The sequence below is a fragment of the Protopterus annectens genome, chromosome 3.part0 (genome assembly GCF_019279795.1).
Source record: "Protopterus annectens isolate FY-2018-M chromosome 3.part0, PAN1.0, whole genome shotgun sequence".
NCBI lineage: Eukaryota > Metazoa > Chordata > Ceratodontiformes > Protopteridae > Protopterus > Protopterus annectens.
In genome coordinates, this window is record NC_056731.1 from 493385522 (window position 1) to 493410568 (window position 25047).

The 25047-nt window shown below is 39.5% G+C and overlaps 1 protein-coding gene across 1 annotated transcript in view; it reads right to left on the bottom strand.

Annotated features, from left to right (window-relative positions):
* LOC122796445 (beta-galactosidase-like) overlaps positions 1-25047 on the bottom strand; it is a 948601-nt gene that overhangs the window by 153510 nt on the left and 770044 nt on the right. Inside the window, exon 18 of the mRNA XM_044064920.1 lies at positions 11932-12168. Within this exon, the coding sequence (XP_043920855.1) occupies positions 11932-12168 (237 nt within the window). The remainder of the gene's footprint in view (positions 1-11931; positions 12169-25047) is intronic.

Consider the following 25047-nt stretch of genomic DNA (forward strand, 5'->3'; position numbering starts at 1 on the left):
GATTCAAACTGGACCTGTTGCCAGCCAACCACCAAGCCCCATCCCATCCAGCATGTGTGCTGAATGGCTTTTGTCTGGCATTGTTTGAAGTATTAAAACATGTTGTTAAATTGAGATACCTAGCTGTAAAACTCAGAATAAGTGTTTTGAGGATGAAAATGTTAGTAGTGCTCAAGCACGATTCTGAGCAGCAAAGGGAGCATAAGGAAACAAGCACGTGGCAGTGTCAAATTTTACTATGTATTAGCAGTGTGTGTTAAGGTACACCGGAGTGATGAAACAGTAAATGTACAAGTGGTATATATTCTGAGAAAACTCCATGGTCCTGAGTGTTTGACAAGCGGTCTTCTGTAATTCTTGATGGGAAAGGGCAGTAAAATACCAAGAGGAGGCTATATTAATTGTACCACACTACCTGGCTAGTTAATGCTTGGAAAGCATCAATTAACAATATTTATTTATTTGCATTTGTTTACCGGGACGGTCCAACTCTGCCAGAAGTGTCCATTTTCAGTGGAGTCCTGGGGAGAAAAGCTCCACTTACAAGACATTTCACATACAATACAGAATTTACATTAATAAAGACATTTAGTACGTATTATTGGCTGCTTATTCAATGGTCAATCAATGCAGTTAGATAGACTATTCTGTGCAAACCAATAATGGAAAATAATAATGAAATATAAGCAAGAGGAATATTTCACTATTTTACGTGTTTACAGGGAAGCGCTACAAAATTTTGAAAGCCCCAAATCTTGAAAGTTCAAAATATTGAAGCTCAATGCTGAAAACACACAGGATACCAACACTTACTATATTCCAGCACAAGTACATACAGAAACATATCACCCTTCCACTATAAACAGGGGGGCAAGCCCCCCTGCACCCCTCATGTAGGGGTCTGCACCCCAAATATATCAACTCCGAGATTGTACTTCACTACACTAATCTCAGAATTGATATATTTAAGTAGCAGGGGGTGGGGACGCAGCCCCCACATGGGGGGTGCAGGGGGTCTGGCCCCCCTGCTTATACTTGAAGAGTAATATGGTTTATTTTATTTGTTTCTGTATGTACTTGTGCTGGAATACAGTGAGTGTTGGTATCCTGTGCGTTTTCAGTATTATGAGAGTCAGTATGCTGAGTTTTCAGTATTTTGAACTTTCAAGGTTTTGGTTTCAGAATTTTGGGCTTTCAGGATTTTTCAGTGCTCCCATTTACAGATATCATTTGACATACTGCTTACATGTGAAACAATGTACAGACATATGGTCCTGACTGTTTGCAGACAGACAAGAGAAATATTTCACTTTATTTTTAAATTTACAGGCAAGATGTCGTAAATTGCATACAAGCAGCAGAGAGCAGAATGGTGCTGGTTCGTTGATAAATACTCTTCTGTGATAACTATAATTTTGTCACTACTGTGCAACTATAAAACAGGCTAAATAATGCATTTTACATACATCCTTACAGATATCAACCAGTGATATAGGCTATCTACAAAGGAAGGGTGTGTAATATAATACAGCATTTTGAAGCTGTTAACAGATTTACTCTAAACCACTTCTACAAAAAAGGTGACAATGGAAAAACCCAAAGACAAACATGGTCTTGACTGTCAAGGGAATGACAGTAAAACAGCATGCACAGGCTGTATTAATTATAACAATGTACTAGTAAAAAGATAATTGAGAAGCAACATTCAGCAAAATGTTCAAGATCTGATGAGCACTATTTTGTGATATTTGATTGAGAAAAATATGCAAATACAAGCAAAAGGAATTGTTCCCTTTATTTTACATATTTGCAGATATGCGGTGCTTCAGTCTTCAGAAGCAGCATATTATAAGCAAAAGCCATACTTCACTATGCAATTATTTGGTATACTACATAACAGGGAAGCAACTAATGCAAAATAGTTTTGATATGTTGATTAGGATGTGCTAGTCTGCTAGTGCTGTGAGCCACAGAGACAATACTGTCTACAGCTGTGCTGTATGCAACAGAATGGTAGTGTTAGAAATATGTGCATCAATCACAAGATAAACAAGGGACAGGAAACTTATTTTACCAATATAAATAAGTGCAACATTACACTTTTTTCTACATTTCCTAACACGCAGTGCTCAGTGTAATAGGAAAGCAACATACAATGATAGCATTTATTGTTCCAGAAATAGTATCATGTCAGTGCACCATATACTTGTGCAGTGTACAGGGGAGTCGTGTGTGATAGCACTGTATTCAAATGTCACACTGTGTAATTCTATTAATATTGTTTATATGGCTAACTGTGTGAAGTGTCCTGCCTTTTATATTCGAAAAAGTACTAGAAAATGTAAAGAAAGGATAACAGAGCATAGATCAGAGATATGGAGATAGGTAATTAGCAATGCACTTGCTAAGAATATAACAGAAAAAGGCAGTGAACATAAATTTCTCTTTAGTGTGATAGACCTTAGATTTAAGAACAGAAGGGGTGGTGATTTGAACACACATGAGGTGTGTGAATACGAATGGATCCTACAGTTAGAGGCAGATGAAGTACCTTGGCTTAATATGGCTGTTAGGATCAAACCTACTTTAGGAAGGAAACAACTGGTTTTAAAGTAATTGTTTCTGGAATGATTATATAGCATTCTTTGTTTCACATTCCATCTTACTATTTTATGGTTGTGGCAATTATTTTGTTAATGTTTTTATTGTTTCTTATGATGTCTTTATTGTTTCATATGATTGTTTAAGGCTGTGTCACGTACCTTAGTTTTTAACTATTTAAATGCGATTGTGACTGTTGAGTTTTACATGTTCACAGTGAGGAAGGGCTTCTCCCGAAAGCTTTGTGGATTTTTGATTAAACTTTTGTATTTCATACACTCACCTTTTCCAATACCTGGAGTTTTTTTTTTTATCTTGTCTACAGATATTACACCAGCAACATGATCATTTTATTACAGATGCTGTCTGACAGGCTCATAATGGTTGTAGTGGTGTTTTTTTAACTATGTCTGAACCCACACTATGTCCCTTAAAAGTCCGATACTTCAGATGCCATGTTATTTGGGGGGGGTGGCATTCTTCAAATGGTCAGAGACTAGCTAGCTGTGAATTTGGCCTGGACATAATACAATCCAAAGGACTGGATTTGAAAAATGGTCTTCCTTTTTAGACAGAAGGAAATTCCATGACCAAGAAAGCAGAGTTGTGTTCACTGTTGCAGTATTCATTACATGTGAGATTTCCTGCCAAGGATAGCCAAACATCTGGCCATTATACCAAAGCCTTTACATCCTTCCAGCATCATAAATCAAGTACAATCTCCCTGCACAGGTGTAGGGCATAAAGATGACATATCCATGATTAGTACTCAAAACTGATTTGCCCCAGGAGAAGTACAGCAACCCCAGAATAAAGGACATATATATATCAAGAAAGGAAGAGGAGGTGAGGAGAAACAGGACAAGGAAGTAAAAGACCCTTCAACAAGCACAGTGTTCCCAATAGAAAAAAAAGAGAGACAATGGGCAGGATGGAGGGACTGAATACTACAACAGTGAAAGGTAGGGCATCTACTGTTATGGTAAGATCTTGCACAATTGTAATATGTCCTTCTTTACCACTACTCTAGTATACAATAAATGCAGGATATTACCAATACTACTGTAAAGGATGGAAGGAGGAAGTCACAGAGGAACCCTCCACAAACCCATGAAGAATATCCCTGACAAACCCTGTCCTGGCCCTGGAAATGACATCCAACTGAAAATGTTCAGTAAAAGTGTGGCCAGAGGACCAAGTAGCAGCTTTTAGAAAGGATCTAGTATCCAGACCATTCAAGAAACCTCCAGAATAGGCTACTGCTCTTGGAGAATGATGTTGAACTGAAGCAGAAAGCTGTTTAGCATGAAAGAGATAAAAAAATAACCTTATTAATCCAGGAGGAGATGGTTTGCTTAGAAACTGCTAAACCTAATGGCCTGATATTAAAGAAAAAAGCTGCTCAGATTTGTGGATAGCCTTATCCAAATATCTGAACTGTCTACGTAAATCCAAGATACGGAGAACCCTTCTCAATAGCAGACTGTGGAGAAAGAAAAAATAAAGGCACTTTAATAGCTTGATTGAGAAACAACTCACCGACTACCTTGGGTAAACAAAAAGGCTTAGTAAGCAGAGACACCTATGAAAAATCAAAAAGGGAGGATCACTATCAGAGCCTGAAGTTCAGAAACTCTCTTGGCTAAACTAAGAGCTACTGACAAAATAGTCTTCCAGGTGCGAAGTTGCAAGGAGGAAGAAGTGGACATGAAAGGAGCCCAAGTTAGTTTTTCAAGGACAAAAGTAAGGTTCCAAAAAGGAGGAATAGGTTATCTTGGGAGTCTGACATGAAGGATACCTTTAAGGAATTCTTTTACCTCAAAACAAACACGCCAATAGTGGATTCAAGGTAAGGCAAGCACAGAGAGCTGAAAAGTAAGCTGTAATAGAAGAATTTGGTAGGTTAGCATGGAGCAGTTCACCCAAGTAAGAAAGGACCAAAGGGATCCCCAATAAGAAGAGATCCTGGTGATGCTTGAAGCAACAATCAGAAAATCTCTTCCATTTAGCCATATAGAATTTTCTGGTAGGGGGGGTTTGGGCCTCCTGCAGAACCCTAAGATTGTCCTCAGAAAAATGGTGTCTAAAAGGGGAAAAACTAACACCCAAAGACTCAAATTAAGAGTAGACAAGCGAGGGTGAAGAAGATACCACTTACTTTGTGAGAGAAGATCCATCCAGTGTGGTAACTTGTGATGATTGCCCCAGGCCAAATGAAAGAGAAGGGGGAACAAGTGCTGTCTTGGCCAAAGTGAGTCACCAGCAAGACTCTGGAGGACTCTGTCATGATCCTGTGCAGGACTTTGGGAAGCAGAAATAGAAAGGTAGGCATATAGGAACATCCCCCTTCCAAGAAAAGGACAGTGCATCCACCTTCCAAGTCAGAAGACTTAGGACTCTGGAACAAAATCCAGAAAGTTGTCTGTTCAGATTGCAGGTAAAAAGTTCCACTTGAGATACACTCCACAGATGTACTATGCCCAGAAACACCTCGCTGTGAGGCATCCATTTCTGTGGTTGTGTTCTAGACATGCTCAGAGTGCCTGCAACAATGTGTTCTGAAGAGATGCAGACCACCTGAAAGGTTACCTGATGGCACAGTCCCAGGCCTGAAGAGCTAGTGTGCAAAGAAGATAAGACCTTGTGCCATCCTGTTTGATGTACTACATGACACTGGTGTTGTCTGTAAAGACCTTTAAAGGGCCAGGAGACCAAAGAAAATGGAAAGCCTGAAGAGCAAGAATGAGCACCCTTCATCTCTTTTATGTTGATGTGGTCAGATCTTTGATGAAGGGACCAGAGACCCTGAAACTTCATATTACTGGAAGAGGCTATAACCCTTATCAGAAGCATCTGTGAAAAGCCCTTGAGTAGCAGTAGGGGTATGGGTATGAAATAGCAGGCCTGGGTTGAGGGAGAGCTACCCAATAAAACCAGAGCTTGAGACTGGGTAGGAGAGGAACCAGAAACTCTAGAAGGTGGCCAATGCTGGAGTCAAACTACCTTGAGGTACCATTGAAGCTTCTTCATATGAAAGCTTGGAAAAGTGAATCATGGGAATGGTAGATGCCATGACCTCCAAGGCTCTGAAGAATTCCCTTGCAGGAATGAGGGAAATGGGGAACAGAGACCGGAAGTAGGTTTTCAGAGAAAGAACCTTAGGAGATGGAAGACAGGCCAACATTTGTCTGGTTTGGACTCTGCAACCCAGAAAAATGTGGTTTTGAGGAGGAGTCAGAACAAACTTCTTGAGATTGATTGTGAACCCCAGACTGTGCAGAAGGAGCATGGTAAAGTGCATATCCTGAATACGCCTGTATTGAGAAGTAATGTCACAACGCACAACCAACAACTGAATAAAAATCACAAGAGACAGATAATGTCTCAACTAAGCTTTACAGTACAAGTGAAGCTCGACTCGAACAAGAAAGATATAAATTTTTATGAGCTTATATTGTGATTAAAATTTATATCTTTCTTGTTCGAGTCGAGCTTCCCTTGTACCGTAAAGCTTAGTTGAGACATTATCTGTCTCTTGTGATTTTTTATTGTATTGAGAAGTAGCATGTCATCTAGATATGGGAATATTTGGATTTCCTGAAGCCTGCAAAAGGCCATCCTCAGGGGTCAGACATTTGGTGAATACCCTTGGGGCCATTGAGAGACCAAAGGGTAAAGCAGAAAACTGAAATTAAGAGGAAGAAACGATTTCCTGAATAGAGGGTGAATGGGGATATGAAGATATGCACCCTTTAAGTCTAGAGAGGCCAGAAATGCCTGAAGAAGCAGGAGGAGAAGCAGTCTGGAGGGAAAGGCATCTGGAAGGAAGGAATCCTCAAGAAAAGTGTTGAGAAATTAGAATTTAATAGATCTCCATGACCCCTGTTTTCTGGGAACCAGAAACATTCTGGAGAAACTCCCATTCCCCACTGGGATTCTGGAATTGTGTAGATGGTCCCCTGATCCAATAGATCCTGCATGACCACAGAAAAGTGAGGAAGTTATTCTGGAGAAGTTTTGAGGAAGACTTGAGAAGATTTTCACACCATAACAAATAATGGTAAGTACCCAACAGTCTCAAGTAATCTGTTGCCAGACAGGGAAAGCCTGAGAGACAGGGGAACTTGACCAAGGGGAGGGGAAGAAAATGTGGTAAGAGGCAAATATGCCCTGAAAAGGAAGGCTTTTGGCTCTTAGAAGTCTGGGTAGGTGTATCAGAAAACACTCGCTTAGGAACCCTTTTACCTTTAGAAGGCTGGCTAGGTTGTCTACAAGCAAAAGCAGATATAGGATAGTTTGTCTAAAATTTGGGGATAATTGTACAATCTTAAACCGGTCAGCAGCAGCAGTACCAAAGAGATTTGGGTTGTCCACAGGAGCACCTAGGACTCTAACATTAATAGGTTCATAGGTTGGTACTAGGCTATCAGCCCTAGGCCCTATACAAGCCTAGCCATAACAATTCCCTGGCTATTTCTTCCCACATTATTTACTTTCCTGGACCCCTGTCTAGCAGGGCGACTGACGTGATCCCTTGGGTGAATTTCCTTTCTCCCATCCAATCGTCAAGGCTCCTCTTGAAGAGGTCCAAAGAGGCACTCTGCTTGACATGTATGGGCAATCTATTCCAGAGTCTGGGGAGTCTCTGGGTCAGGAACCTATCCCTCCAGCATGTTTTGTTGACAAGGTTTTGATCCCTGGAGCGTGTAGCCCTGAGGGATTGGGATTTCTTTAAGTGTAGCATGTCCAACAGCTCTGGGTTTGACATGGCCTTGTATGTTAAGCAGAGATCGCCTCTGAGTAGACGATATGTGACAGAGTATAGCTGGAGTTTTTTAAAGCGGTCACCGTAGGGCATCTGCTTTAGGCCTGTGATTCTTTTAGTGAGGTATTTCTGAGGCCTTTCCAGTTGTTGCAGATGTCTTGAGAGGTACATACCAAATGGGGTGTTGTATTCTATAATGGGTCTAATGAGGGATGAGTACAGTGGGACAATGACCTCCTTTTTTCTGAATGAAAAGCCCTTCGTGATGAGGTGTGCCACATAGAAGGATTTCCTGACTGTTGTGGCGATGTCAATGGACGGCGCACTGGTGCAGCAATAGCGGTGTCGCCTCACATCAACAGGTTCTCTGTTTCGATTCTCGGCTGGTGTGCCTTCTGTGTGGATTCTGCATGTCCTCCCTGCACCTAGGACTCTGACATTAATATCAATAATGTCAATGTATGGCGCAGTAGTTCAGCGGCAGCATTGTCACCTCACATCAAGAGGTTCTCTGTTCCGATTCTTGGCTGGTGTGCCTTCTGTGTGGAGTCTGCATGTCCTCCCTGCATTCGTGTGGGTTTCCTCTGGGTGCTCCGGTTACCTCCCATGTGTCAAAGACATGAATCTGAAGTGTTTATGACCGGGCCTCCACTGAAAATTGGCTATGCTCCAAGTTGGACTTTCCCAGTTAACAAATTAAAATAAATAAAAATAAAATCATCCAGTAAGGTCCGGAGGTGAAGCTGAAATTATCTCTTCATAACCAAAGCTGAAACAGCAGTAGCTCTAGAAGATGCAACAGCTGCATCAGAACTACATTTGACAGGCAGATGGTCTACCTGTGAAGTGGAACTCAATAAGGGAAGGGCAGTAGTCATGCCTTCACAGTCAGGATGGTCTGACAAGACCCCTCTCCCCAAGTTGAGACAAAACAGCCAGGACATACCTGGCCATATGGGTCTGATACTTTATGGCCACAACGGCTAGATTATTAGAAGTATAAAGTTTTTCCTCAGCCTCTCCAGAGTCCAAATGTCTGTTAGAAGGGAGAAATTTGGAAGAGGATAAAGGGTCTCTGTCAAAATTCCAAAGAGGTACAACACCGAATGTGAAAACATCGAACCCAAAATATCGAATGGTGAAAATAGCGAAGCCCCGGAACATCAAAATCTTACCTAGGGCAAGATTTTGGTGGGCCGTTCCGTGGCTTCTCTATTTCCTCCACTGAGGTGCAAGAGTTACGGACCTTAGGGTTAGGGCACGGGTTAAGGTAAGTGGATAGTTAGTAATGTATGTGTGGTTTAGTGTGGAGTTGTGTTTTGTTAAATGTATGTGTGTGGTTTATTTATTTTGATGTGCTTGGGTTGGGTGTATATTTCTTGGAACAGCAAATGTTTTCCCAGGGAAAAAATTTTCTATTCTGAGCGTTCAATGTTTTCAATATTCGAAATTCCAAGTTCGAACATATGGTGTTCGACATTTTGGAATTTCGAATATATGATCTAGACCTGAGGATTTGTCAGCATGAACACAGACCACAGGAGGGCTGAAGGAGGACAATCTTAAAGGTAATTAAAGGCCTCAGGCACCTTATAAAAAGTGGTCAGGCTTCTTGAGGGATGGGGGATGAGAATCAGGAGCCAAAGCAGCAGCTGTAAACATATCCAGCAAAGCAGCCAAAACGGGGAAAACAGCAGAAGGTTAGGAGATTCCATTTGTAACAGCTTATTATGCCAGCAGGTTTTAAATGGCATCATAAGCACTTTAAAAGTGATGCAATTTTCAAAAGAAGACAATGCAGACAGTAGAGAACAGGTGGAAATATGGCCGTACTTACAGGCTCCTGTAAGAAACATTACTGCAAAATTCTGCATTCATTTTCTTCTGTTAATCTGAGTGTTTGAAAACCCAAGGTAAAGGGCATCACATCGCCAAGGTGAAATACAATAAAACCTCCTTGACCACTGTTAATTCCTCTGTATGGACTAAAGGTTTAAATCTCCAGCTGTGACAACATGTAAACAATGCAGCTGCCAAATGGTCCTGAAATGCTTGTTAGTCAGTGAAGACCACAATAAAATTATGCATCCTGGCTTAACTTGTCTCTTGTAAATAATATGGGAAGTAATAAAAGGAACTGTTGAGGCTTTGGTAATAGTCTTGGAGAGACTGTGTTTCAGGCCATTAGCAGACATTCAAGTCAGTCTATCCTTTATACAGTCCTCAGCTGGATCACAGTAATCCACAGTTTTCTGAGAAAAAGAAAGGCACAGCCGAATGCTACCAGAGAAGATAACATAATACAAGTCTCTGATGAACTAACTCACCAATTGGAAGCATTTTTGTGACAAACAGGACTAGACCAAAAATGCAGCCCTGTGAGGCAACACAACTGAGATGGAAAAATTGGAAAGATTAACCACAAAAGTGACCTTCTAAGCATACCAAAGGTCAAAGCAATCCAGGGTCATGCTGGACAATCTCTCAAAGGATTGGATGGTTAACTATGCTGAATGCAGTAAAAAGACTGAGGACCGCAGAACACACATTTGATCCTGTGCCATTATGTCTACAACCTGTAACTGTGGAGCTACACATGGCTCTTTACTTGCTCCTTGTGATTCTGTATCGATTTAAAATATGTCTGCACTTAAAAGCATCATTCAAACAGATCAACACTGTTAAAACTTGAATTCCAGCATCTATTGTTAATACCAATAAGGATACTTTTGTTATTACAAAATGATACTATACATTCAGTTTCTTATTCAGGAGGCTATACTCACTTGCTGCTCCTGAAATACCTCATTACTGAAAGAATGGGGAAAAAAACATTTTAGTTGCTGATCACTTTAGAAACAATCACAGTATAGTGAAGAGTTTGGACAGTTCAAAACAAACAATGGGAATGATCTCAAAATCCACATCAATAGCAGCAGAAAGATGTTTACACACAACATTCTCAATAACTTTCCCAATGGAAATAGTCAAACTCCAAGTGGGAGTTACTGAGGATAGGAACAATCAAAGCCTTTTTTTAAGAGAAATGTAATACATCTATCCTTAGAGAGATCTGGACAATTCTGAAAACAGAAGGCTCAAAGGCATCCAAAGCAGGATGTAAGCAGCCTAGCTGAGCAGAGATAAACACTTGAATGCAGACTTATAATCATATGCATGAAGTTTCCAAGTTAAGGTCATCAAAATCACACCATGATCAAGTCTTTCATGTCTCTGTCACAGAAAACTAGAAGCCCACAATGGGCTCAACTATCCCTATTTTGGAGGCCATAGTTAGAGGCCTGATTTACCCCTGCACAGGATATCACTATTTTTGGAGGTATGTCACAATTTTCAGGCTTGATTTTCTCCTTCACACAATTTTCTGAATACCCCTCACCGTGTGATTTTTGAAGCTGTTTAGTACACAGAAAACCACATTAGATGAGCAGCACACGACTGGCACCACATAAGCAAATGACAAAATGTCTGCCGACTTTGCGCTAATGTGCTTATATTTTTTCCATAATTTCTATCAGTCTGTTTTACAAACATGTTTCAGAGTAGTATCCGCATTCTTATTGGAAACACGAAGAATTATGTGCTATTTGGTATTCAGAATTTATGCTAATTAGATGTCCAGATTTTTGACTAGATGTACCTACTTTCCAAGGGCCTTTGTACCTATTTTCAATGTCTGTAGGTTGAGAGCTATGTTTTAGAGATGCTCTTATCCTTCTTGAGTTCCTGTTACTAGGCCATGCAGTACCAAAAAAAAAAAAAAAAATACGGCTGGCTCCCAAGTATCTTACTCTGAAAACTTTATGAGGAAAACCAAAAACTTTATGAAAACATGGCTGCTTGAACGGGGGACCAAAGTCCTGCAACATATTCAAAGCATTCAGTTTAATAAAAAAGTTTTGCTGTCAGTTCTACTTAGAAACATGAATAGTTTCAGGAATGTAAGTATGTACTGTTGTTACAGCACTGGGCCTAAACCACTACATTTTTCCATGTAAAAGTGAAACTTTCACTCTTTTTAGACGTTGTGGTATTAAAAAAGCATTAAATGATTTTTTTTCCATTAAAATTCAACATGCAGATGCTCCAATTTCTCAGAAGCACCAGTGTAGGTTAAAAATGTATAGGTCATTGTCTCACTATAATGCCCTCAAATCTTAATGAGACTATACCCTTTCTGAACATGATAGCAAAGAAAAAATATATAGTCAGGAACAATGGCACAACCTTCTTGAAACTGGTGGGTCTAAAGGGATTAAAAAGTTGTTACACATACTCTGGTATAATACATGTCACAGTCACTGTCAAGCAGATAAAATTAATGCACTACATAAAACTTTCAGGTTTTGCTGCTGTCATTAAGTTTTTATGTTTTAGTTCAAGTTAACTGTTAAGTCAGAAACAAAGTGGGTCCAAAATACTTGTAATCATACTTACTGCTAATGTCAGTGATAAGACTGTAAGATTATTCAGTTACAATACAGACGGTACTATTTGGATTTTTTGCACATCAGTAAAGAACAGTAGCACATGAAGCAACATACCTTGGTCCACCCTGGGAAGTTGATGAATGTGTCCTGAGGTAGGTCTGGAATTCCACTTGGAATGTCAAAACTGCCAATATAAAATGCAGGTGCAGAAAAAGTTGAGGATGTAGAGCTTAGGAATGATTTATGACTCTTTTCCTTCAGGCCTTGGCCTACAGCATCATCAATACGTAATGGGTACATGGTCCAGCCAGTCAATAAATCTTCACCTAAAGTAAGATTTGTTACTAGGCCCTAGAAAAAGACAAAAATCCAAAGGCTAACTTAAAACAAAAATACACACAAGTCAATGTATCAGAAAATTTCAACACACTAATAAAAATAAATGTTATGAACTTAACAGTACTGGTAATAAAACTTTCAGTTGCTCTTGAAGATTTTCCTGCTGAGCAAACAGAATTATAACATATTTTCATCTGATTTTTATGCTCTAAGCTCCTAAATTTCAATTTTTCTACATTTTTAAATGTCTTTGACAGACTACTACTCAGGACTACACTGACTGCTGTGATCACTTGGCTTGGGTTGTTTATCTATACTGCATGTTATATTGTTTACATGAACTTACTTAAATTTTAAACTACATGGTAACCAGCCTGGTCACTACTCGGTTATATCTTGTCACCACATATACTGCCATATGCTTTTTGTTCACTGGCTATTAAGAAACTTCAAAAAGACAATCCTTTAGGAATTGAAACAAAGTGCTATGTAATAAATAGTTTGTGTCTACAATTTTTTTCTCTATCTTTTCTGCTCCTGTGCTTGCCAATCATTAAGCATCTTCCAGTCAGATTCAAGCTTATTTATTCCCTTGTATTGGGTATCCTCAGCATGAAGGTGACTTCCATGGGTTGTCATCCTAGCAGCTATTAGGATGCTTTGTGACACTACTGCATCCCTTACTTCTCTTCTCTCACCAGAATCGGGTTACCACATCCATAGCCCGACAAACTAACCTCCATCCCTAGACCTTTAATCACTGGCGAAGCCAGGCAGGGAGGGACAGGAGTGTTTGGGGCTTAGCCAACTTGACTCTTCAGGGAGGTGTGTGCAAAGTACAGCTGCTTGGGGGCATACAAGAATGATGCAGTTCCTCTGGTGGATACTGGGGAAATCACCTTATTGCTTCAGAAATGAGTGCTATTTGCTGCCAATAACATTTATGAAAGTGGAGAACATCCAGCATGGAGGCCCACCTCCTTGCACTGCTGAGTGTAAATAAGGATAAAGGGTGGCACCTTGAACCACTTCAAATGGCTACATACATGATGATCCCTCTTGGCAAACTCTTGCCCTTGGTGATGAGGGAATGGAATGGGTCAGCTGGCTGAAAGAGGGCTGATTACTGAAAGTGGGGAAAAATAACCCTCCTCCCCAAAAATTCAGTATGTGGGTTATATTTGCATTTTTAGCAAGACTCTAACCTTGCCCCTGGTGATTAATATGGCCATCCATATCACAGAGGGGATGACATACGCTCTCGCTCAGATGAGCATCTGTTCCCTTATGCATGTTCCATTAAAGCTACCAGCCTCATCTTTGGTAACCAAAACAACCCCTCTAGTCCTGTGGCTGTACTTCCCTTGCAAGCAGTGGCTTGCAGGTAAGCAATCAGCCAACCAGGCCACCAGTTCACTTCTCCATTGGATTGGCAACATTAAATGCTTACCCGACAGTCCCATGTAGCTCTTCCAGTATCCAAGCAAGTACTGGGACACAATCTGTGGATTTAACAAATTGTGTCACAGTGCTAGGCATGCTTTCACAATTTTTTTTATTCTTCTGTAACTGATCTGAATCATGCTGAGATGACAGTGGTTTGGTTTTATATTTTATTTCTGGTAGCAAGGTAGGAAAAATATATATGTACACAATCTTACACATTTCATATACATGTGCAGAGTTTGCAATGTGATAAAGCAATCTGTAGTGAAAGCACAGAAAGTAACAACTAAAGTCAAGTAACACCATGAAGTATTTCAGACATGAAAATCTATCATATTATGTAGAACTATAACTGCTACTTAACCAATAAAGTACAAACCATTCTGTAAAAGCATGCCTAGGCATTTAGCAAATCGCAAGGCTGAAGGATGTATTTCTTTATAAACTTAGGTGTAAGGTCCTGGAGAACAGCCAATATCATAAAGAGCCTTAGGCCCTAATTAAAAAGGTGACCTAAAGAAAAAAAAATTCTTAAGAGAATGGGTTTTAAACTGCTGCATCAATAAATATTAATTTGAACAAAACAATTATGGCTGCCAAACATTTAAAATGTTGGGGGATGAAACAGATGTCTTTCTGAAGGTTTGAAAATTTATTATTTTTCATATTTTATAAATTTTATTTATTTATTTTTTTACAGAAAAAGCTGTAAAATGGTTACTTTATTAACAACTGTAGTTATCAAATAAAAGATCAAAATTTACACTTTCATAAATGCAATAATACACCATATTACTCAATAACTGGAAACATTAATGTATATGCGCAAAAGACTAATTTCCTCGGGATGAAAGGTAACTTTTGCAGTAATGTGCACATTGCAGTATATGAACTGCAGCTTAAATCAGCTTGGAGACCTTGAATTTACAACTAAATCAGTACTGCAAATTTAACTACCGCATACTCACCCAAGAGAGGCAATATGCATTGTCATCATCTTAGCACAAGTTAAGGGATGCTGAAATAGGCCTGAAACAAATTTTCTTCAGAACACTAACACACTAGTGGTCTTCAGACATTTCCTGATTCATAAATTCTGGATGAACATGTTTATAACCTCTTAGTGAGGGTTTTAAGAGATGAGATCTATACATGTCCCTTAAATTGATCATTCCACCGTGTTCTGCACTCATCATGTCAATCAGTATAACTGCTCCTTTTCTGTATACTCCTGTCCGAACATCTGACAACTTGAAAGCCCACAAAGCTTTCTTATTAACTCCGGGCTTACCTCCGAGTGCACTGTGAGAAGCTAGGAATTGTATGCAGTTACAGCAGAGTCCCTTCTACAAGCGCATCTAACTTTACAGCTGTAATGCATATCCACTGTTAAAAAAATAAGTTGAAAAAGTACCTGAACTTTTTCATGTACTTTCTGAACTTACTTTTAATTGTGGAGTTACATGGTGTTCGTATTTAACTTTTTGAAGAAAAACTGCTGTATATGTAAGTAATCTTAGTTAACGGATTCTGTATGCTTTGCAAGGAGCGAGTGGTGGCAGCCAATCCGATTATTCCATGTCAAGCTGCCACTTGCATAACACCTCCATCCCCCAATCTAACTTTTCTTTGATCTGTCCAAATAAATAGCATGTTCAGCACTAGCAATCGCCTTTCATTTTTCTGATATTTTCAGACTTTATTGCTACTGGATCCTGCAATTTACTTGGACAGAACATCTACTTCCGTGTGTCTGCCAGTTTTTTGACTCTGGAATAAAAGAGATCCTGCTATGATCTTACAAGACAGCAGCCTAGAAAAAAATCAACCAAAGTACAGCTGCAACAAACTGCTTTTACAGAGTAGAGGTGAGTTGTTCACGAAGTGCTAGCTCAAGAGAAATGTGCCCAAAAATGGCTTGCAATTTAGCTTTACAGTTTCTGACGTATTTCGTTGTTTAAAGTATGTATGATCTTGTCCCTGCTTGGTTAATGGCTGTGTAAATTGTACTGAAGTGTGTGTGTGTGAGAGATTGTCATGAGTTGCATTAGCTGAAGCCCTCTCAACTGTACTTTTTAGCGGAATGCCCATATTTTTCATATCCTTTGTGTGTGTGTGTGTGTGTGTGTGTGTGTGTGTGTGTGTGTGTGTGTGTGTGTGAGAGAGGAATGGTATTGACTCTTGGCAGCAGCATTCACCAAATGTGCAGATCCCATTTAGACAGTTACATTTAGGCAAGAAGCAGAGGAAAATGCCTGTACGATCTTGTCCCTGATTGCAACATTCCTCAGGCTACTTCCGTAGGTGTTTGGCGGTCACATACAAAATTTTACTTGTGGTTCTCATTCAAAGGATGCAGACACTATCAGTATAACCTCTCACCCCCCTCCATCCTACACTCAGAAGTCAGTGTTACTTTAAGGAACAATCACAGTCCTTCTCTATGACTAGAACCTACATAATTTGGGTTAATAGGCAGATGTATTATTAAATACATCTCATGGTGGCTAGTGTGCTGCAATTCTATAGGAAACCTTATCCTTCAAAGTTCATGAAAAGCAGAAACTTCAGCCCTCAGTCACTGAGAGTCAGGTCTACTGGGTTCTGTTGCATGAACGATAACAGTCCTCGGCTTTGATTTCAGTACCTTGAACAGATGCCATTAATGGCAGGTGTAATCTAGTTCCTCAAATGTAAACAGCACTTGAGCTCAAGAGTTTCACAATTCTCTCCTATTTTGAAGAAATTTTTTGTCCTCCTTTCTCTCATAAATTCTGAGTGTTCAGACTAAAAGTACTGTTGGCGAAAATGTGATGCTTTTGGAATGCACCTTGCAGCACTAGACTTTAGAACATAGTCTCTAATTTTAAAACAGAAGGTAAGCATTTCCGATGGCATCATATAGCTGCATTAGGATTGAATGTAAGTGCAAATAACTCTTGGTAGTGAAAAGTTTTACATCGGTGTTTGAATTTATTTTTGCCAGCGATTTCATTGTTAGTGGTTACCTTGTTGCTTTCCCATTCATTGCTGATTGCAGTATTAGCAACTTACCATTTTTTTTTCATTGCAACAGGAAAATGTCTTCTGTCCACTGTAAATATTATGGTAAACTGCATCCAAAAAATGAATCCAGTTAGTGATTTAGAAGAGTCCGCTTTTTTTTGTCTGAGTTCTGGACTGAATGCAATAAAAATGGGATTGTACGTACTGATTATAAGAAGGGATACACATAACTAATAATTCTTCGGTATTTCTGCTGTGTTAAAAATGCAGGGTAAATGAAATGCGAATTCTAATTTTTCTGATTTTGTCAATGAGACATAAGGTATTCTGGGGAAATGTGCTGACTGGGAAAACAAGATTTAGAGAGAGAAAAAATAAGAGATACTATTAAATAAATAACATCCAAGTCAAACGAAAATTGTACTGTGCTGGGCTAGGCTGAGTTTGTTGCAATCACTGCCGAGGTTATTTTATGTATTGTCCTTGTTTTGAATGAGTTCAGATCTGCTTTACAGAGTACATCAGCTTGAACTGAGCTGTATCTTATAGCACCACTGACATTGGTTTCATATTCTTGTCCGGCAACTGGTTTGTGTGCCTATACTACTGTGTTTAGCACATTCCTGCTTTTCTGCAGTCCTTCCAGTTAGGGGCTTCATGATCACTCCCAGTTTGCAGTCATATCAGCAGACTATGTCAGACACAGTCCTTTACTTATAACCTGTACTTTGGAGAAGTAGATGCCAAGTTACAAGTATCAACCATCTTTGAATCACAAATGCATCGATTCATAGGACATACAAGGCAGACAGACCTAAAGCCCTGAGCAGCTTGCCAGTAACCAGTGGTAGTAACACCCTTTACCAGGATGGTATGCCTTGTAAGTAAGTGTCATTACTTGTACTCTAATTCCTGCATGGAATTCCTAACAGATGGGAATGACTCAGTGTTATATTACACCTGTATGTATCCAGAATATAATGAATGTCCACTCAACAGGTAATGTGCAGCAAATATCTACCAGCACATAAGGGGTTCGCTTTGGTTAATATCTCATTTTGGTGTTTGTACATACCAGGAAATGTTACTGAAGGGCCGGTTTGGGTAAATCTTTCATTCTGGTGCTTGTGCATACATTTCATTGAAGGGGTTGATTCGGTGAATGCTTCATATGGTGGTTGTAAAGACTTTTCTTTTTTCTGGCTGATTTAAAACTGTATAGTTCATGAGTTTATAGGTGGTTACTGGGCTATTGACCCAAAGGTCGTTATAAGCCTAGCCATGTGTCCCCAATATAATACTAGAGAAAGCTAATACAAAAGGATCTTGTCTAAACTCAAAACCTTTGTTAGCAACAACTGCCTATACCTAAATGGGTCATAGGTGAAATCCCTGGCAGGAATTTATAGTTTGTCATCCAGTCATCTAAGCTACATTTAAACAGTCATAGAGGGGCTTTGTTTGATGTGAACTGGTAGCTTATTCCAGAGGAGTGGCAACTTCTAAGAGACATATTGGTCTCTCCAGCAGGTCCTATTTATGTCAAAGGCCAGGTTAAGTTCCCTGGAGTGGGTGACCCTTGTCCCATTTGACTTGTGGATGTGCAGCATTTCCATTATGTTTGGGTCCAAGATTGTTCTGTAGGCCAGGCACAAGTATCCTGTAAGTAGTCTGTATGCTACTGAATACACTGACAGTGACTTCAGTCTGTCAATGTATGACATGTGTTGGAGACCCTGAATTTTCTTGGTTAGAAATCCAATGTAGATGTCCACCTACCTTCTTACTATTATGTCATCAACTTCCAAGCTGCATCCTGTCAGTGAACCTACACTGTGTTTAGCAATTAGTTCATGTTTGGCAGGCTGATTAGTTTACTTGCAGCTGTCACTTTGAAGAGCTATCCCAGGTAACCCAAGCTGAGCAACTGGCTGCCAGCCAGCCATTAGCTTATGACCAAGAGGCACTGGGCTTTTTACGGTGAACACCCCTGGTGTAGGTGTTCAATACTTTTTAGAAATGCTCATAGCTTTTCATGCAAAGTTTAGGTCTGATCTTGGCTTGCTCTCCGATTCTTGATACTACTCACCCGGATATTTTGGACAATAGTTCTGCCTTAGAGGGCATGGTTAGGTGAGAAAACATGAATTAATACTTTTAAACGGATCAGCCAGATAAGTTTGACAGTTTTGCTTGTCTTAGTGTATTTCTGATTATACTCAGTAGTTGCCCGAGTGAGATAAACATAACTATTTGCCAGCTATTACCAGCATGGAGCTACCCTATATTTTGGGCATTTTTCTTGGCTTTGTCAGTCATGTGTGGAATTTAGGTGGGAGGAAGGGTTCATATCTAAGTGATGTAGTCTTTTACTGAATTACTCTGGTCTTGTCCTTTCTGATAAGTCTGTGTTACATAACAGATGTACAAGGTAATATAATGAATGCCTATCCAACAGGTTCTGTGGAGCAATTAGCACCTGTGTCTGCGCATGCATAACTTTTCAGTAATGAAATGCAGGTCATTATCACATTACCAATAAGTGCAGTTAAAATATTATTATCACTTTTCAGGCCAAACTCTCAGCAGCTGTCACTGTTATTCACATAAGAAGTTATCACACTGATGAATGCACAAGCCGGCTTTGGGTTTTTCTCCACTTGGAGTCATTGCAAGCCCCCCCCACACACACACACACACACACACACACCAGTTTCTTTCTTTCTTTTTTTACAATTTCAAAAAATGTAACAAATGTATGAGGCAAAATCTGGACATAGATTTTAAATATTGTTCTTTTTAACTTAGTTACTAGAATAACAGGATTTGTGCCAGAATGCATTTGATGAAGGATATGAATAGATATGGTATCATTTACTAACTTGAGTCCTCTGTGATTTGCCAGAAAACCACATTAATGAACTAGAGAATGTATATACAACAGCTAGAACCCAAGTAGAGTAGTTTTGTTCAAACATGCTTGTTTCATATACACATTCTCTTGTGTAGCAGTAAAAGCTGTCTCTACTTATGTACTTGCATTCCAGTTCAGTCTTGGTCTTTTCACGTGTTGTCTTGGTTTTACTCTCCCCTCAGTCCCCCTTCCCTTCTGGTGTAGTAAAATGTATGTAGGTCAGGTCAAGAGGCTTTACATTAGCTCCCTCCTTTCACTCCTTATGGCCATTGCCAAAAGGACACATGTAAATTGAAAAGGCAGAGTGCTGGCATTGCATGTAATCATGAGTCATTGCTGCTACTAGCAGTCTGAGTGGGTAGCCAACACAGGCATGGGGCACCTCAGATGCCTAAGAGCTGAAGCTCCATGCCAGTCCTTGGCATATTAGTGGAGTGGCGGTCCTTAACATGCTTTTTCTCTTTACATGTGCCCTTTCTATGCCCCCTTGTCAGTCATTGTGTGTAATTTGGTGTTTTCAAGGGTAGTAGGTATATACCTCTGCAGCATCACCATTGATGTACCTTATGAAAAGAATACTGCCCCTGTGGATAGGAGTAAAGATTTGGATGAGCTAACCAGGTAATGCATATGATATACATATATATGTAGGCTTCCAATATATCTGTCAAACATCAGTAGTAATCTGTTTGCATTTTCTTTCCTGTGCAGGTTTGTCCACCTTGACACTGAAATGGCTTCACAAACAGAACAAGTGAGAGTGTTGGTATGTGGCCATTCCTACATTCCCTGGGCTGCCAGCCATGCCTCCGTAAGTGAAAACCACTACAACTTGAGCTTCCCCCACATGTAGTGTGAAGGTATACTGCATTACAAGAAGAGGTATGCACTGGGGTGAAGTACTGCAGTTAATGGAAGAGAAGTGTTCCATCTATCCTGTGCCCGACATTGTTGTGCTGGACAATGGAGGGAATGATGTCCTCAGTCACCCATTTGGAAAGCTACAGTTTCAAATCAGAGCAATTTTTGAAGACCTGCAGTCGTGGTGGCCACATTGTCATTTTGTGTGGTCTGATAATTCCTCGCCAGATATGGAAAACAGCAAATAGTCAACTGGCAGCACACAAGGCCAGACGTTTACATAATGGGTTCATACATGGCTTGATGCACAGGGTCGGTGGATCTACAGTCTGCCATGACAGCATCACCGCAGAAGATGTTCACCTGTTCAGAATGGATGGCATTCACCTAACTGAGGATGGCATTGCATTGTTCTTGACTGACCTCCACAATGGCGTGAGGAGAGCTATGCATGATAAATTAGTAACATGCAGCTTGTAACAAGAATGGAAAACACCCATGACCAAGTAGGACCAAGTATGTCAAGTAAAACTCTGTTGGTATATTTATGAACACCGTTGTCACTACTTACAACACAGGAAAGGACGTGCTAGGGAACTTGTACACATGCTGAGTAACACTTAATTTTCAGATAGTTATCTGTATGCTGAGCACAGCTACAAATAACCATTTGCTTATAAACTGTGTTGTGTAAAGTATGATATTTTTCTGAGTTTGGCAAATAACTGTGGTAGGGAGCTGGTGAAGATGCTGAGAAAGAACAACTGTTTCAGGAGAGTGCTACCATGTACAATCGAATATGTCATTAACCATACTGCAATACTTTTTTCTTCTTCTGCTTTTATCTGTCATGTGTAGAGTTTAGATGACTGGAAGGACTTAGTAATACAGAACTTGATCCCTTAGGTCTATTGCTGAATAGACACATGTAAAAAGAAAAGGCATAGGTAAAGCAGACTGCTGATACCGAAGGAGGTCATGAGGCTGAACTGGTACCAGCTGTCTGAGTGGGTAGCCAGCACAGGTATCGGACAGATCAGATGGCCTTGCATGCCACTGAAGTCCTATGCTTGTCCTGGGTTCATTAGTGGAGTGGCGGTCCTTACCTTGCTTTTTCTCTTTACATGTACCCATTCAGCAGTATGTTAGCTACACCAAGAATATGTATATTTACAATGAGATGTGTCTACATGGTAAAACAATTGGGTCTGAATGCTGTACACATGTACAGATATCAGTTTGTTTAGGACTCAGGTTATTGAAATTATGATTTATTTTCATATTTTGGTAAATAACTTTGCAAGGGAGCATCTTAACATGCTAAGTAATACCTCATTTTGAAGACAATATTGATAGTTCCAACACACTAAAAGAACTGTGCCTGTATGTTGTGCACATCTGCAGATATCAAAGTTTGTTTTGGACTTAGGTTATGGAAATTGATTTTTTTTCATATTTTGGTAAATAACTTTGCAAGGGAGCATCTTAATGTGCTAAAACCTCATTTTGCAGACAGTATTCATAGTTTCAACATGGTCAAAGAACTGTGCCTGTATGTTATACACATGTACAGGTATCAAAGGGACTTAGGTTATGGAAATTATGATTTTTTTCATATTTTGGTAAATAACTTTGCAAGGGAACATGTCAATGTGCCAAATAATACCTAATTTTGAAGACTGTGGTAAAAGAACTGTGTCTGTGCACTGTACAGATTTACAGATATCACAGTTTTAGTCTTGTAGGATTATGAAAATTATACATTTACAATACTTTTCATTATTATGCTCATATCTTTGCAAGGGAGCATGGTAATGACACAAATGATGCATCATTTTGCAGCTGACATTGAGACGCACAACTTCTACACTGATATGTAGCCTCTGTCTGTTACAGGTGATGAAATATTATGCTTTATCAATTATGAGAAATATTATACTAATCATATTTCTGTGAATATCTCTGTAAAGGAGCATCAACCAGTAATGGTTAAGGCATCATTTTAAATCTGACATTCACACAAACAAATTAAATACAAATTGTATGGGTCTACATGGTACATTGACCAAGATATTTACACTGTTGGAAAGGTCAGTGTCTGCTGAACAATTTTTGCATTTACATTTTTAGTCTAGCTCTTCTAAAGAGTTATGAACATTTGTTTTTCGTATGGTATTACAAATGGATTTTCTGATAATGAGCTCAGGCTACACTGTTGTTCCTATGGTGGAATTAAGCAGGCAGCTTTTTCTGAGCTGCTCCGTGACTACTGACAGCATCAGCAGACTCTATCCTGTCAGACCTCCAAGCACACTCAAGTCCATTGGGGTCATAAAGACCCACTCAAGATATCTAAACCACTTTTGCAACATAGACGGAACATGTTGGAGTGATAGATATGCATCTCAGAGAATATCTTTTTTTTTTCTTAATTGCCTTCCTCTAAACATAAAGCAAAGTAAATATCGTATGCTATTTAATTGTAATCTGGATGAATGGATGGGTAACCCCAAATTCACCCCTGGTTTAGCACCTTAGTCTCTCATGGATAGGGGCAACTTGTTAATGTTCTGCTTGTCTCTGGGTTATTCATATTTAAAACATAAGGGCTAAAAACTTCATAGGAATGTATTGCTAGGCTTCATTAGCCTAGTAAGTATCCATGAAGACTTTCAGAATGCTTTTCAAACACCTAGCTCACTGGGTTTGTGATAATAACGTTACTGTGTTTGGAATGAATGGCAATAACTTCCACACATGCTACAGGAAACAGACAAAACAGTATTATGTAATAAACCTTGTTAGATCACTGGAGTCCCTACCAGTGAATTAAACATTTTATATTTAGTGACCAATTAATGACATTCTTTATTCAGAATTTAGGGTGACCGGTCATCTTGAAATTTGTTGTCATATTCATGATTGCTTCATTACTAAGCATTCACAAACACTGCAATATTATTTCAGTCAAGAAAGTCAACAATATAGTGCACTACTGCAAAACAGATTAAATAAGCAACTAACAAGAATCTCAACAATTTTAGTGCAACTAGGCAGAAAACCACACATTTAACCTTATTGAGATCTGTACCTTTTATTTTAAGATACATCCTCCATCAGACTCTGTACGGAAAGCAGCAGATATGGTATAAGAAACTAAATACCTTAAGACTCCATCAGAAGTAGCAAGCTCTTACTTAACATAGCCACTAAAGTTCTTAACTTGGTTATCAAAATGCAAATCTGAATATGATCTAGACAATGATCCTACACAGGTAATAAATTATTTCTGCAGAGAAGGTAAGGTGGCCACAAGCCAGTCCATGAATAACTTAGTGAATCTGACTCTATCCTGCCCATCCATTCAACATCAGCTTGTCCACAGCATTTGGGCCTGATGACTGGAGAATTCATTCTCAGCCTAACAACTGGCTTTATGCATGGAGAAACACCACTGCGCTTCCCCTCTACAAAGGCAGATTTGGGTAATTATAGGTCCATTCACTAACCCTATATGGAAAGCCATGGCACGCATCATATCAGAAATCATTTATGAGAATATAAATTTAACTGATCTAGATCCCCAAAAGTTTTTTTTTTTGTGAAGGCTAGATTCTGTCTACTGACCCTAGAAACTTGTTTAAAAGGTTACAAAAGCTTTGGACAGTGGTTACTTCATGCAAGCTGCTTATCACAGCCAGGGACACTATCCCATACACTAGTATTTCTGAAAACCTAGACAAAACATAAATTAATGTAAACCCTTATGCTGTCTGCTAAACTGCAAACTGGCTAACCAAATGACCCAAGCTGTGAAAGCTACTACGCTCTCTGAGGGTAAAATTGTAACTAGTGGAGCTTACAATTGCCCCCCCCCCCCAACCTGGAATTAATTTTACAGACATCTAAGCCAATATCCCAAAATGTGGATGATCAGGTTTGCTGGGGACTGCAAGCAGGATACTCATCTGCTCATCCATGGACAATGAACAGCTTCAGCGAGGGCTAGAATATACACATACCTAGTGTGCCAAAAATGGTCTCAATCTAAATGCAAAAAAGCTCAGTGTGGTAACATTCAGCAGAAATGCTGTTCCCATCTCATATGTTAGGATTCCCTGACTCTGGTAGAATCATGAAAAAGTTCTCTATATAAGTAGCCACGTCTCTCATAACCACATCGGTTTGCAGAAGAGTAGCAGTTATATCTAGCCCAGTTAATTTCCAAGGGAATGTTTTCTAGAACCAAAGAAGTTATCCTATCACTGTACTCTTAAGAGACCCATCACTGAATGTTACGCACCCCTTAGGATGTACAAATCTAAGTGTTTTACTAAACTGAAAAAAGTTCCCAAAGATTTACAACCAAAAAATGTAAAGGCTTCAAATCTTTCACCTCTCCTGATTAGTACAGTTCTTATACGTAGTAACCTACCGGCTGCTCCAAGGTGACCTATTGTTTCAGTTTTAGAGCAAATAAGGACCCAATCTTATTTGACCTACTTATTCAAAAAATACAGTGGTTCTACAACATACCTCTCAACCTCTTACGGCAAGAAATCTGGACAAAGCCACAAATAATGGGGGGGACAAAGGCCCAAAGAATAGGGTCATTTTTTAAATATTACTCTTACAAACTTAGAAAGTTGAGTGAATAGTATGTT